Below are 14,585 nucleotides of genomic sequence, written 5' to 3'. Positions count from 1 at the left end.
GTTCCACCTATGAGGTATTTTTGCTCAAAAGAAAAAAAGAACTAATCTGATTAAGCTTCTAGCTCAAAGTAGCAGTTTATAGGAAATAAAGAGGACAAAGGAACATGTTTAAACATACTAAAAGGATGTCTCCAACAAAATCCAGAATGTGGAAAATTCAACAAAGGACCTGTTTTTTGTTTGTTTGGTTTTTGGTTTTGGTGCTGGTGTGCATGTAAGGCAAGCACTCTACCAACTAAGCTATATCTCCAGTCCCAGGACCTGGTTTCTTAAACAAATAAATGGCGAAGAAAAAAGGAGGGACAGAAGATCTAAATATTAAAAGATACTCAGGACTTTTATATGCAGATCTCATTTGGAATCCTAACCCAAACCACTGATAAGGGAGACAAGTTTGAGATAATCAACAAAACAGAACAGACTGGATATTTGGTATTAATACATTATTGTTACTATTTAACTGTAATAAAGGTATTTTGATAACATTTTTTAATATCTTTATTTTGTTTATTCATTTTTATGTGGTGCTGAGGATTGAACCCTGTGCCCCACATGTGCGAAGCAAGTGCTCTGCCACTGAGCCACAACCCCAGCCCCTTGATAACATTTTTTAAAAGAAATCTTAACTTTGGGGCTAGGGATGTAGATCAGCAATAGATGGTGCTTGCCCAGCATGCACAAGGACCTAAGTTTAATCTCTAGTATCTCCAAAAAAAGACAAAAACCTTAACTTTGAGTTTCACATACTGAAATATTCACAAATGAAATGCAGTAATGTGGTATTTAGGAAATGGAGGAGAAAGGAGCTAATAAGATTATTAATAAAACAAGGTTGGCCATATGTTGATAACTGTATAAGCTGGATGACAGAAATTCATTTTTCTATCCTCTTTACTTTTATGTATATTTGAAATTTTCTAAAGTAAAATTTTTTTTAGTAATTAAAAACTGCTTGCAACACCAAAATGACTCTCGACTGCCCTAAAGATAAAATTCAAATTTCTTAGCAGAGTTTGCCAAAAAAGCCTTTTATTATCTGCCCCACTGCTTAGTTCTCCAGTTTATCTCCCACTATTGCCTATTGCACAGCTTAAGTTCCAGGACTGACAAGTTCCTTACTCTTGTCTCCTCCAAAAACATTTATTCCATTTGTTTCAAGCACCTTTCCCTCTCTAGTCACCTGCCTAACCTCTCTACTTCATTCAGGTCAAAACAAATCTGCCTCTTCTAGGAGTCACACAGCCTAACTATGGCCCCTCCAATATTCTGTGCTTCCCATCATAGTTTACTTGCTTTACCCCCCACTCAGTACACTCTAGGTATCCTGAGTATGGTTGATTTCTATTTTATTTCCCACTTTCTAGCAAAATGCCTGACATACAGTAGGTACTCAATACACATTTGATAAATTAACAAAAGACATGAATTTTCTAACCTTCCAGGTCCTTGAATATCAATATCTCACCTATTCCAATTTTCTTTCCTTCTCATTTTCCTTTGTGATCATGATTTACACTAACAGTTCACAATTCACACAATGTTCCTAAATGTATATCCTTAGCTCTCCCTGGGCATTTCATCTAATAATAAATTTTCAAATAACCAATTTTGTGCTATAATCCAACAGATCTTTAACTCCAAGCCTAACTTGTAGCTCCAAATACCTTCTGAATTCAATCTCACTTTCTACTAGAGCTGCTTAGAATTTCTCAAAACCCCCAGTTATTCAGGAGATTGAGGTGGGAGGATAGCAAGTTGGAAGCCAACATGGATAACCTAGGAATAAAACAAAATAAAATGTTTAAAAAGGGAGCTGGGGGGCTAGGGTTATGGCTTAGTGGCAGAGCACTTGGCTAGCATGTGTGAGGCACTGGGTTCGATCCTCAGCACCACAAATAATTAAATAAATAAATAATAAAGGTACACCAACAACTAAAAAATATTTTAAAAGGGGGAGTGCTGGAGTTGTGGCTCAGTGGTAGAGTGCTCGCCTTGCATATGCGAGGCCCTGGGTTCGATTCTCAGCACCACATAAAAATAAATAAATAAAGTGTCCAACTATAAAAAAAATAATAAATTAAAAAAAATGTTAATAAAGGGCTGGGAGCTTTTCCACCAATATGGCATGGAAAGCAAATAAAGCTCCTGCCCCTCCCAAGGCCAAAGCCAAAGAAAATCTCTGAAGGCCAAAAAGCAGTGTTGAAAGGCATCCACAGCTACAAGAAGATCTGTACATCACCTAACTTCAGCAACCCAAGATATTAAAACTCCAGAGGCAATCCAAATATTCTCAGAAGAGCAGCCCCAGGGAAAACAAGATTGATCACTATGCTGTCATCAAGTTCCCCCTGACCACTGAGTCAGCCAAGAAAAAGACTGAAGATAACAACACACTTATGCTCATTGTGGATGTTAAGGCTAACAAACGCTAGATTAAATAAGTTGATCAAAAAAAAAAAAAAAAAAGTAGTTCTGTAATGCCAGGAGTAACAGTGCATGCCTACTATAATCCTAGTGGCTTGGGAGGCTGAGGCAGGAGGATAGAGAGTTCAATGCCTGCCTCAGCAACTCAGGGAGGCCTTATTTCTAAATAAAATACAAAAAAAGGATTGAGGATGTGGCTCAGTGGTTAAGTGCCCCTGGATTCATTTCCCAGTACCAAAACAAAAGAAAGAAGCTCTGTAATACTGATGTGGCCAAGGTGTTATCCCTAGGCTACAAAGAAGCTCTGTAATGCTAATGTGGCCAAGGTCAACACTCTTCAGGCCCGAAGGAGTGAAAAAAGTATATGTTCAACTGGCTCCTGATTATGATGCTTTGACCACTGCCAACAAAATTGAAATCATCTAAACAGAGTCTGGCTACCTCATTCTAAACATACATTTTTTGCAACATAAAAATAAAGGGCTGAGTGCAATGGCACACACCTGTAATTCCAGCAACTCAGAAGACTGAGGCAGGAGGATCACAAATTTGAAACCAGCCTCAGCAACTTAGCAAGTCCCTAAGCAACTTAGTGAGATCCTGTCTCAAAATAAAAAATAAAAAGGGTTGGGGTTGTGGCTCAATGGTAGAGTGCTTGCCTAGCATCTGTGAGGCACTGAGGTTGATTCTTAGCACCACATATAAGTAAATAAAAGGAAAAAATAAATAAAAGGGGCTGAGGATGTAACTCAGTGGCAAATTGCCCCTGGTTCAATCCCCAGTACTCCCCCCACCAAAAAAAAAAAAAAGTGGAGATCTGGGAATATAGCTCAGTAGTAGAGCATGCACCGTGCCCTGGGTTCAATCCTAGTACCACAAAAAAAAAAGAATTTCTCAAAACCCTTCTAATGCACCTTATGTTCTCAAGCTTCCCAGTATATGCATATCTTTGCCCATTGCCAGAAATGCTCTTCTTCTATCTTCCTCCATTAAGTCAACTCAAATGTCTCCAGCCTTTTCTAAGCCATGTCCCCATAACATTCTTCATATTTCTATTATAGAAAGTATCATATTGTTTTGAAATTATGTCTAAGGGTCTACTCTGCTACACTTGAAAGACAAGTGGTGCAGGACTAACCACAGGCACACCAATTACAGAGCAGATTTATTGTCAGACACCTGACAAGGCTGTCTCACACAGAAAAAACAGCAAGAGAGGGAGAGCAGCAGCAAGCAGGAAAGAGCAGCAGAAGAGGGAGAGCAGCAGCAAATCCCCCTTGAGCATTACCTTTTATAGGTCAGAATCATGGCCGTCCTTTAGGGGCAGGTTTAGCCCTTGTTACTGGCATAGCAAGCATCACCTGATTTTGCGGAAGGCAAGTTACTGCTTCTTGAGAACAGAGAAGAACAACTTTTTATCTCTCAAGGAGAGAACAGAGACCAGCAAGTCTCTATCTCTTGAGAATAAGAACAGTATTCATAAAGTGAGGGTGGGTAAAAGGAAGATGGCTGTCAGTTCCTACATAAAAGAATTATCTCTACTTCATGCTTACAGTCCCAACATAGACAGTACAATGCCTATTTCAAAGTCAGTCCTAAATAAATGCTTGCTGTATGAACTACAGTTTATTAAATATAACTAAGAGACACAGCTAGAACTGGAAAACAAGTGCCTAAATCTACTTTCCTAAAGGAGGTAATCAGTTTCTCTAGTTTTGTATTGGGCAAAATAAAAATATGAAACTCTTTTTCAAAAGCAAAGTATTGGGTTGGCAATGTAGTGCAGTAATAGAAAGTTTGCCTAGCATGCACAAGGCCATAGGTTCAATCTCTAGCACTGGAAAAAAAAAATTTTTTTCAATATTATAAAAACAAAATAAATTATGAAACAAAAGAAAATATTCCATCCTAGATTTTAGTGAAGTGTAGTGAACATCCAGGATGAAGAATGGCCTGGGTGGGGCTGGGGATATGGCTCAAGCGGTTGCGTGCTCGCCTGGCATGCGCAGGGCACTAGGTTCGATCCTCAACACCATATAAAAATAAATATGTTGTGTCCACCTGAGACTAAAAAATAAATATTAAAAAAAAAAAAAAAAGAATGGCCTGGGTGAATCTATTCAGTTCACAGCAATTTCAGTGATCCTAACCCAATCCTGAGATTATCTCAATATCCATTCTCAGGATAGGATGACTCTAAAATAAGGCCAATGTAGTTTTAGTTCAGAGTTTTCAGGGATACCCATAGATGAAGAACCACAGAGTCAGATTAGAGCCCAAGTGATTTTGGAAACAAGAAATAAAGTGACTTGCTATTTATTCCCCTGCTTAAAATACTGTATAACAAATTCATATATTCGTCCTAGAAAATACAGCTGCAATCTATCAGCCACATGCAAATCATTAATATGTATGTTCAAATCCTTCAGAATCCAAATATCCTGAAAAAATGTCCAAATGTACAGAATTCATCATCAACATTCAAAGTGTCTCCTGCTTTCCCAGTGAATACCTATCCTTTTCCTATCTTTACTGGAATGCCTCTAATTAGGGGTTGTGTATCATTTTAGTGTCACATTACTCTGCAAGCAAATACTTTAACACAAAAGAACTAGGGGAGCCGGGTGTGGCAGTACATTCCCGTACTCCCAGTGAAGATGGTGGTAAAGCACGCCTAGGTTCCATCCCCAGTACGAGGGGGGAAAAAAAAAAAAAAGAACTAGGAGACCAAAACTTCTAAATGGCCATTAGTGAGAAATATGATACCTCCTTCCTCTGGCAAGGATAATGTTGTATAGAATCTAGTCTCAAAAGGGAGGATAAGTGTATTAAGGACAAAGAAAAGGAAGTATATGAAAAAAAAAAAAAATAAACCTGTATTTAGCCAGTAAGACAAAGAGGTATTTGTCCAAGTATTCAAAAACCAAAAGGAGGCAGAAAAATGACATACACTAACAGGAAAAAGAAACATTATATCTGGGCTAGTACCTCCCAAGAACCAGAGCTTGGGACCTCTCCTATAAAATACCACATTCAGATTTGTAAAGTAAGTTAATTCCATAGTGCCACTCACTGGAATTACTCTAGCTTGAATAAATTTAATAGGTTCCATGTGTTTTTCTGATTCACACTTATTGAAACAAAATATTACTCATCATTTATCTAGCTCATGGGATTTTCTAATTCCAGATTTTTCAGGATATGAGGTTCAGTCGCCTCTCTTCCATTCCTACAGAAAAATAATCTTAAAAAACGGGCCTAAGACTCATTAAGGTTTAGTACTCTCCCACATAAAAGGGTGGAGAAAGGAAATTGATAGCTGGATGATGAAAACTAATACTTTAACTTTCGCAGGTTTGCCTTATTAACTTAGAGCTTTCACATATTTCCTTCCTGTAGTGAAAGTGAAGCTTAATGGAAACAATTGGAAAGCCAAGAATTTTGCATCTTGATTCCACCACTTACTGCTTGCCTATATGATCTTGAGCAATTACATAAAAGCCTGGAGCCTCAGATTCCAAAACTGTAAAATGGGGATATTAAATGGGGATAATGAATAGGTAGGTACCTATCCTGTAGCGTTATTAAGAGCAAAATGAATTAAGGGACCCACTAGAATGAAAGCTCCTGAGAAGAGAAACAGTGAATGTCTTCATCATCATTGATTCTTGCTGGCATGGAAACACACATAGCAGGAACTCAATATTTTTTTAATGAATGCGTAAATATGTTCCCATTTCTCTCATCAACATTAACTCTTCCATAATTTTATTTTCCCTTATTTTCTAAAGCCTTCAAGACATTTCGTCCTTTTAAGTGATTTCTTCCCTCTCGTTAGCTATTAACTATACACCATGCAGAGGAATAACTTTGTAAGTAATTTCTTTCTCAGATACCACTGACCTTCCATCTCTAAGGCTATGGGGTGGCAGGGGTAATCGAAAACAAAATTCATAAGAATTCACCTACTTGCCCACCATCATTGCTCCGAGTTAACGACAATGAAACCCTCAACTCAGCCCATCCAGAATATAACTTTCAAGGGGACACTGCACTATGCCTTCTACCTCTCGCCTAAAGAGACCCGCGGGCATAGGAAATCCTCTTTTCTCAAAAGTTAAGGCGTCGGTTACGTTCGTCTCCCCCTGAAAAAATGGGATGCATCCCTTGAATAACACCCCCAACTTGGACAGACAGGAGGAATTCTGGACACCTTGGTTCTGTCCGAGGGTCACCTCTGGACATGGCCAGGCTCTTCGGGCTACGCTTGCAAAAAAAGCAGAGCTCTCTGTTCCCTGGAGGGAACCTAAGGGGTGCGGCCGTCTACAGGGCCTGAGAGTACTGTGTAAAGTCCACGACAACGTGGAGAGGCGGCATGGACCGCATAGCCGGACCTTTTAAACCATAACTACGACCAGCTCACAACCGCGTGGGACACGACCACCTGCTTAAAACCAGACCCCCCCCCAAAAAAAAGAAAGTGGCTTGCCCCCAACCCATAAATCAGACAGCTAGTGCCTGTTTATTGGCTGCAACTACATCTCCTTCACCCTCATTGGCTATGCAGGACGCAAAACCCTCCCCCACAAGGGAACCCTCTCGTACGGCGGCACCCCCAGCCTAGCAACCTCAACCCGGCTACCCAAAGTCCCGGTCCCTCACCTCCACCCAAGAAGGAAGGTCCCCGAGGCGCTCGGAGCTTTGTCCTCCGAGAACTCACCGTGTAGTAGGACAACAGCCCCGCATTGTAGTCCAGCACAAACCAACGGTACTGCCAACCCTTCATCACGTTAGTCCATTTGCTCAGCGGCCCTTCCACGATGGACGCCATCTTGGGAGCCGCCAATGACAACAAACGGCCTGACGTCACTCGCCTATATGGCCTTCAGCATGCGGGGGGCGGGGCCGCCTCGGGCCGGGGCGGGGCCGGGGCGGAGCCAGCGGCGGCTGCTGTGGGTGGGTTCGCGGACCCACGCCCCCAGCAATCACTGTCAAACACGCGTGCTCAGGGCGACTATTGTGTGCAGGGCTCGGTGGCAGCCAGCGAGAATGCAAGCATGAATACTGCTGTTATGATTATTTATTCACACAAGGAATAAATAATAATAAGCCGCGATAATACCAAAATACTTCACTTCTGATATTCACTTATGCATTTGTTCCACAAATCCCATTCAATTAATAAACATTTGTTGTTTTGCACTAGACAAAACATAGTAAATGAAACATGAAAATACATAGTAAATGATATATTGAAAATTGGTAAGTGCCCTGGAAAATAGTTTAACAAGGAAAGAAGTAAAGTTAGTGTTGCCTTTTTAAATTCTTTTTTAATATTTATTTTAGTTGTACACAGTACCTTTGTTTTATTTATTTATTTATTTAATGTGGTGCTGAGTATCGAACCCAGGGACTCGCATGCACCCAGGGCCTCGCATGCGCTAGGCGAACGCTGTACCGCTGAACCACAACCCCAGCCCCTGCTTTTTTAGATTCTTAAACAGAGAAGGTCTGAAAGAGAAGGTAACTTTTGACCAAAGCAAAGACCTGAAGAAAATGAAGGAGGGACTTGGGGGAAGAGACTTTCAAGCTGAAGGAATTCTAATTGTAAAGACCAGATGTTAGGAATAGCAAGAAGCTCAATGTTACTGTAGCAGTAAGCCAGGGGAAAAGTGGTAGGATGCTAGGCTGGAGAAGTAAAAGCAGATCACTTGCAGCCTAGAAAGGCAGTATAAGTATTTGTGGCTCAGTGGCAGAGCGCTTCCCTAGCATGTGTGAGGCACTGGTTTGGATTCTAAGTACCGCATGTTAAAAAAAAAAAAAAGGTTATAAACCACATACTATATCCAGACACTGTCGGAGGTCCAGTGAATGCAACATTTAATGAGAGAGCTCTCTAAGAGATTACATTCTGTAGCTGGATGTGGTGGTACAGGTCTGTAATCCCAGCAGTTTGTAAGGCTGAGACAGGAGAATCACAAATTCAAGATCAGGGGGCTGGGGTGGTGGCTCCGTGGTAGAGCGCTCGCCTTGCACGTGAGAGACCCTGGGTTCGATCCTCAGCACCACATAAAAATAAATAAACAAAATAAAGGTGTTGTGTCAATGTATAACTAAAAAAATATTAAAAAAACAAAAATTCAAGATCAGCCTCAGCAATTTAGCTTAGGCCCTAAGTAACTTAGGGAGACTGTATCTCAAAATAAAAAGAGCTGGGGATGTGGCTCAGTGGTTAAGCACTGCTGGGTTCAATCTCTGGGGGGAAAAAAAAGTACATTCTGTGATAGAAGTAAACACTAAACAAGAAAATTATTCAATTCCTGACATTGGATGTGTCCACTGTTTGAGGCAGGTTCTTGCTAAACTGTTTAGGCTGGCCTTCAACTCAAAATGCTTTAGCCATAGCCTCCCAAGTAGTTGGAGTTACAAGAACAGGGTTTTACTGATAAACCCTTGCCAGAGAATTTAATAAACTGATGAAAAAGGAAGTCAGTGGGTGGGTACTTTATACTAGAGGGTCAAGGTAGGCCTGTCACAGGAAGTGGCATTTAAACAGATGTCAAGGATAAGAAAAAGCCAGCCACACAAATACCAGCAGAAAGAACTAGAAAGGGAACCAAGAAGTGGAGCATTATCTAGAAGAGGAAGAGAGGGTAAGTGAGGGCTTCTTTGTTTTCTTGTTTTTCAGTCTTGAGTGAAAGTACTAGAAAGTGTTAATTTGCTGATTTCCAGAGAAGAGAAATACTGGGGACATCCTAGAGAAAGAGGAGAATAGCAATAGTAGAACTCTTGGTAAGCCCCAAGCCCAAGTGAAAAAGTTGATCTTTTATAGGAGCAGCTGTTTCTTCCGTAGTAACAAGAGGGAGAGCAGAGAAAATGATTTAGATGTCAGTGGGGTCTGGAGTTAGATGGTAGAGAAATGAATAATCTTCTTTTTTTAATATTTATTTTTAGGTAGACACAATATCTTTATTTTATTTTTATGTGGTGCTGAGAATCAAACCCAGTACCTCACACATTCTAGGTGAGCGCGCTATCACTTGAGCCACATCCCCAACCCAGAAATGAATAATCTCTTAATGTTTAGAAAGTAAAGACTGTAGGTCTCTAAGCAGGATGCGGTGGCACACACCTGTGATCTAAGAACTCCAGAGCCTGAGGAAGAGGATCAGAGGATTGCTAGCTAGTTTGAGTCCAGTCTTTGTTTCTTTTTATTTTTAATTATTTATTTTTTGTACTGGGGGTTGAACCTAGGGACACTTTAGCTCTGAGCTATATCCCCCAGTTGTTTTTATTTTTTGAGACAGGGTCTCACTAAGTTGCTGAGGCAGGGATGTAGGTAGCTCAGTGGTAAAGTTTCCCTGGGTTCAATCCCTAGTAGCACAAAAAAGGAAAAACTAATGTGTACTCCTACTATTTTTTTAAGCATTTATTTTTTAGTTTTAGTTGAACATAGTAATCTATTTTATTTTTATGTGGTGCTGAGGATAGAACCCAGTGCCCCACACATGCTAGGCGAGCGCTGTACCACTGAGCCACAACACAAGCTCCCCAACCCCCCCCACTCCTACTATTAAAAAAACAAAATTAACTATAAAACAGCCTCAGGCCGCTCCTTCAGGAGATATTTCAGAAGACAATGCTATCAGAGGAGATGACAGCTTCATGTGTTCTATCATTCCTAAGGACTTTCCAGTGAGACAAGACATGGAGGTGGAAAGCAATAATATTGATAATCCTGTCCCTGTGTGAGCCTAGGCTAATTGTGTTTGTGTCTCCTTCTTTTTAAAAGAATTTAACCTTTATTTTTATGTGGTACTGAGGATCAATGTGCTCTACCACTGAGCTACCACCCCAGCCACCTGTGTCTTCATTTTTAAATTTTTCTTTTTGGTACTAGGGATTGAACCCAGAGGTGCTCTACTACTGAGTTATATCCCCAGCATTTTTTATTTTTTTTATTTTGAAACAGAGTCTCACTAAGTTGCTAAGGATCTCACTAAGTTTCTGAGACTTGCCTTGAATTTGAAATCCTTCTGCTTCAGCCTCCTGAGCCACTAGGATTACAGGCTTGCATGCACCTGGCTCCACCTCTTGCTTTTGACTGAAAGCAGGGTGACATCAGACTTTCAAGTCCCCACTGCCATAACAACTCTAGGTCACTGGCCCATGCTGACCAGTTCTAACTGGAACCTGTTCTTACAGATTTTATGGTTAGGGGGAATTAGCCTTATCTCCCTTAGTTCCAAGATCTGGTCTGTGTAAGGTTCATAAAAGTCATCCCACCACCGCCCCCAGCTTTGTTTCAAGATAACTTGTGTTCTTCTTTTGGGTCCTGCATTTCTTCAACAGATAACAGGTAGTTTGCTAAGGAATGTAACATATCCTGTGGACTTAAGTCAGGCAGGCCGACAGGTAAATTGCTTTTTTTTTTTTAAGCTGTAGATGGACACACTATCTTTATTTTTTTATGTGGTGCTGAGAATTGAACTGGAAATCTCGACATTTAATAAGTAAGGGACCTGAGATTCAAAGACACTAACCCACTTGCCTAACTCATATATTTTAGGCAAGCACTCTACCACTGAGTCACAACCCCAGCCTGGTAAATTGTTTTTCAGAGGTGAAAACCTAGGGATCAGCACAGTGGGCCCAGTTTATAGAATCTCATGTTTCCACTGTTCACATCTGTCTGTTCCCTATCATAGGTATGTCTACATGTACATTTTTAAAATAGACTATACTGTATAACCTAGGTGCACAGTAAGCTATACCATCTAGGTTTGTGTAAGTATACGCTATGATGTTTGAACAATGACAAAATGGCCTACAACAATGACAAATGCTCAGACAGTATTCTTGTTGTTAAAGGATGCATGACTGACTGTACCCGAGTTTGTACAACAAACATTTAGTATCCAACACTTAGTAGCTAAGTGAACTTGGGCAAGTTTTCTAACTTCTCTGTATCTTAGTTTCCCCTCAGATTCACATCTTTAAAATACAAATAACAATAGTAACTGCCTTCAAGCTGACTGTTTGGAAGATTAAATGAACTTACATGGATAAAAAGTTTAGACAATGCCTGGTAGAGAACAAGCACTAGATAACCAAAGACACAAAACATACATGCAACTTAATATAATATAAAGCCAGTTTCTTTCCTTTTAGATGTACTTTCCTCAATTCCACCACTTATTGTTCACTGTGTATCAGGAACTGTGCCAAAAATATTACATAGCTTATCACATTTAATCTTTGCTGTACTCCTTTGAGTCAGTCTCTCTTTTTTTTTTTTTTTTTGATACTGGGGATTGAACCCATAGGTGCTTTACCACTCAGCTACATCCACAGCCTTTTCTTTAATTTTTTTTTTTATTTTGAAACAGGGTTTCACTAAATTACGAGGTTGGATTGGAACGTGCAGTCCTCCTCACTCCTGAGTTGCTGGGATTATAGTTGTGCACCACTGTGCCTGGAAATCTCAACATTTAATAAGTAAGGGACCTGAGATTCAAAGAAACTAACGCACTTGCCTAACTATCTGATAGTATTCAGTGACATGTATCTGAGTTCATGTAAACATGTCTGAATTTTTATTCTGCTGCAATGGTCTACCCAAAACACATTACACACTTCTCATGAAAATTGATGTTCCAGGTCTTTGCCTTTTCTCCACCATAATGGTGCCCGCACTTGACTGTGTTCTTTGCTATGTCTTCTCACAAGGCTTTGAGGATCAAGCAATTCCTGGTCATAAAAAAACAAAAATCATTCCATTTATCAATGGATTAGGATAAAAACTGGTAATAAAATCAGGTACAACTCCAAGAGGATACATGGGAGGAAATCAACCTGGATCTATAAGGAATTGCACATGAGATGGCACACATATTTTTACTGTATCAAGATCATGATCATCTTACCATGTCAAGCTGAAAATGTCACCACTGTCTGGACAGTTAGCATATTTAACTATGTATCTGGTCTTTCTTTAGCTATGAAAGTGCTATAGTGGTAGATTCAGTTGGTTCAGTACTAAATATGTAAAGTTTTGAACTGAAAAAAAATTGATGTTCCAGAAACTAATCAACAGAAACCCTCCTGTTACAGATGTCTTTTGGAGTAACCAAAGTGTGATGATCTTGAAACATCACGATTCAGGTTAAGTTAAAAGACTTACATAGTGTTAGTTACTATTACTACTCCTCCCTTAGCCTCTTTGTAAAAATATTTTTAGCTGTAGATGGACATAATACCTTTATTTTATTTATTTATTTTTTTAACGTGGTGCTGAGAATTAAACCCAGTGCTTCACACATGCTAGGCAAGAACTCTACCACTGAACTACAACCCCAGCCCCTCCCTTAGCCTTTTAAGAGAAGGAATCATGTCTTAACTGTCTTTGCATTTCTAGAAACCAGCCCAGTACCTAGCACATAGAAGTTGCTTAATAATTATTGTTTGATTTAAATTATGTCTCCATTGAAACTTACCTAGGTTACAGGACTTTGCTAAGTACTATCATCTAAATTTTTCTCCTTTAATTCCCACCACCATCCTTCAAGGTTTATATTATTATATCCATTTTACAGATGAGGTTACTGGTATACAAAGTTATGCTAGGCACAGTGGCATGCACCTGTAATTCCAGAGACTCAGAAGTCTGAGACAGGAGGATTGCAAATTTGAGGCCAACTTCATCAATTTACCAAGAGCCTGCCTCAAAGTCTATAGATTAAAACATTTTAAAAAGATTGGGGATTTAACTCAATGGTAAAAGCACCCTTGGGTTCAATCCCCAGTAATAAAAACAACAACAACAAAAAGTTATTGAATATCTTGTCCAAATTCACACGACTAGTGAAAAGCAAAACCAGAACTAGAATCTAGGTCTTTTACTCCCAGATTTATTTCACCCCAGCTGCAAGCTGTATTTGCATTGTCTAGGTGTGTAAATAGATGTCTTAGACATGATATAGACAGCATCATCAACTTCTAAGTCAGTTTTGACTTTCATCAGGATCACCAGGCATCAGCAGACTCTGCTTCAAATGTCACAACACCAGTCATCAGGAAGAGTTAGGAGCAAGGGCAGTTCTTGACTCCTAAGATCATGTCCAATTCCACAGCACTTTGTCTACATTTTACACAGTGTCAAACTCCATGCTTTGGATCATCTGCTAAAATTAAACGTGGTAGAAACACATCAGCTCTCATTCCTACATTCCTCAGTGACTGGCCTTGCATGGAATGAAGTGGCAGCTGAAGTACAGCGGAAAAAGATTAGACTCAGAGCCAAAAGGTGGAGATAGTGTTAACTATTAACTTCATAAACTCACCAAGGACAGGAATTGAGGCTACTTCATCCTGCCATTATTAGAATATCAATAAATGTTAAAGGCATGATTTTTTTTCTTTTAGGAATCGAGTCCAAGGCTGGTGTATACTAGGCACATACTCTATCCCTGAGCTATAACCCCAGCCAAAGATTATCCTGGCAGAAAACTGGGGACAGAGGGGCAAGATTGTAGACAAGAAGACAAAGAGACTTTTTAAAAGCCAAGCAAGCAATAAAAAGGGTCTAAGCTCAAACAATGAGAACAGGGATCAAGAACAGGAAAGATAACTATACTATATATTTATTAAAAAACATTTTAGAAATAAGATTTTTAAACTATCCAGGCACTTCGGCACATGCCTATAATACCAGTAACTCTTGAGGCTGAGGCAAGAGGATTGCCAGTTTAAGGCCAGCCTTAGGATCTCAGTGAGACCCTCAGCATCTTAGCAAAATCTTATCTCAAAAATAAAAAATAAAATAACTAGGGGTGTAAAACACCCCTGGGTTCAATTTCCAGTATTAAAATTTTTTTTTTGAAAACTCACGAAGCAATGGAATTAAATGAGGGAGGGCGTAAATGAGAGTCAGAGATAATACCAAGGTTTCTAACTTGTGTAACTGGATAATTGTTTATGTAACCACGTTTGTTAGGTTGGCTTTTTGTTATTGCTGTTGATGTTTTGCAGGGAGTTTGTACTAGGGATTGAACCCAGGGGTACTTTAGCACTGAGCTAATCCCCAGTCCTTTTTATTTTTTATTTTGAGATAGGGTCTCACTAAATTGCTGAGGCTAACCTCAAATTGTGATCCTCCTGCC

At 39.7% G+C, this 14,585-nt stretch overlaps 1 protein-coding gene and 1 pseudogene across 4 annotated transcripts in view; one reads left to right on the top strand and one right to left on the bottom strand.

Moving 5' to 3' along the window:
- Osbpl9 (oxysterol binding protein like 9) overlaps positions 1-7,299 on the bottom strand; it is a 142,752-nt gene extending 135,453 nt beyond the window's left edge. For 2 of the 4 annotated variants that reach the window (XM_046450942.2, XM_046450943.2), the window contains exon 1: positions 7,145-7,299. In XM_046450942.2, coding sequence (XP_046306898.1) covers positions 7,145-7,255 — 111 coding nt within the window. In that variant the 5' untranslated portion in view covers positions 7,256-7,299. The remainder of the gene's footprint in view (positions 1-7,144) is intronic. The other 2 variants (XM_046450940.1, XM_046450941.1) reach the window with 1 other exon arrangement.
- LOC124096898 (large ribosomal subunit protein uL23-like) lies at positions 2,121-2,850 on the top strand (annotated as a pseudogene).
- Positions 7,300-14,585: the final 7,286 nt, after the last annotated feature.

The sequence above is a fragment of the Marmota monax genome, unplaced genomic scaffold (assembly GCF_021218885.2).
Source record: "Marmota monax isolate L192 unplaced genomic scaffold, Marmota_monax_Labrador192_F-V1.1 WCK01_AAM20220418_F8-fsc00023, whole genome shotgun sequence".
NCBI classification, from domain to species: Eukaryota; Metazoa; Chordata; class Mammalia; order Rodentia; family Sciuridae; genus Marmota; species Marmota monax.
Note: the sequence above shows the minus strand (reverse complement) of the source record. Positions and strands in the feature narration are given on the sequence as shown.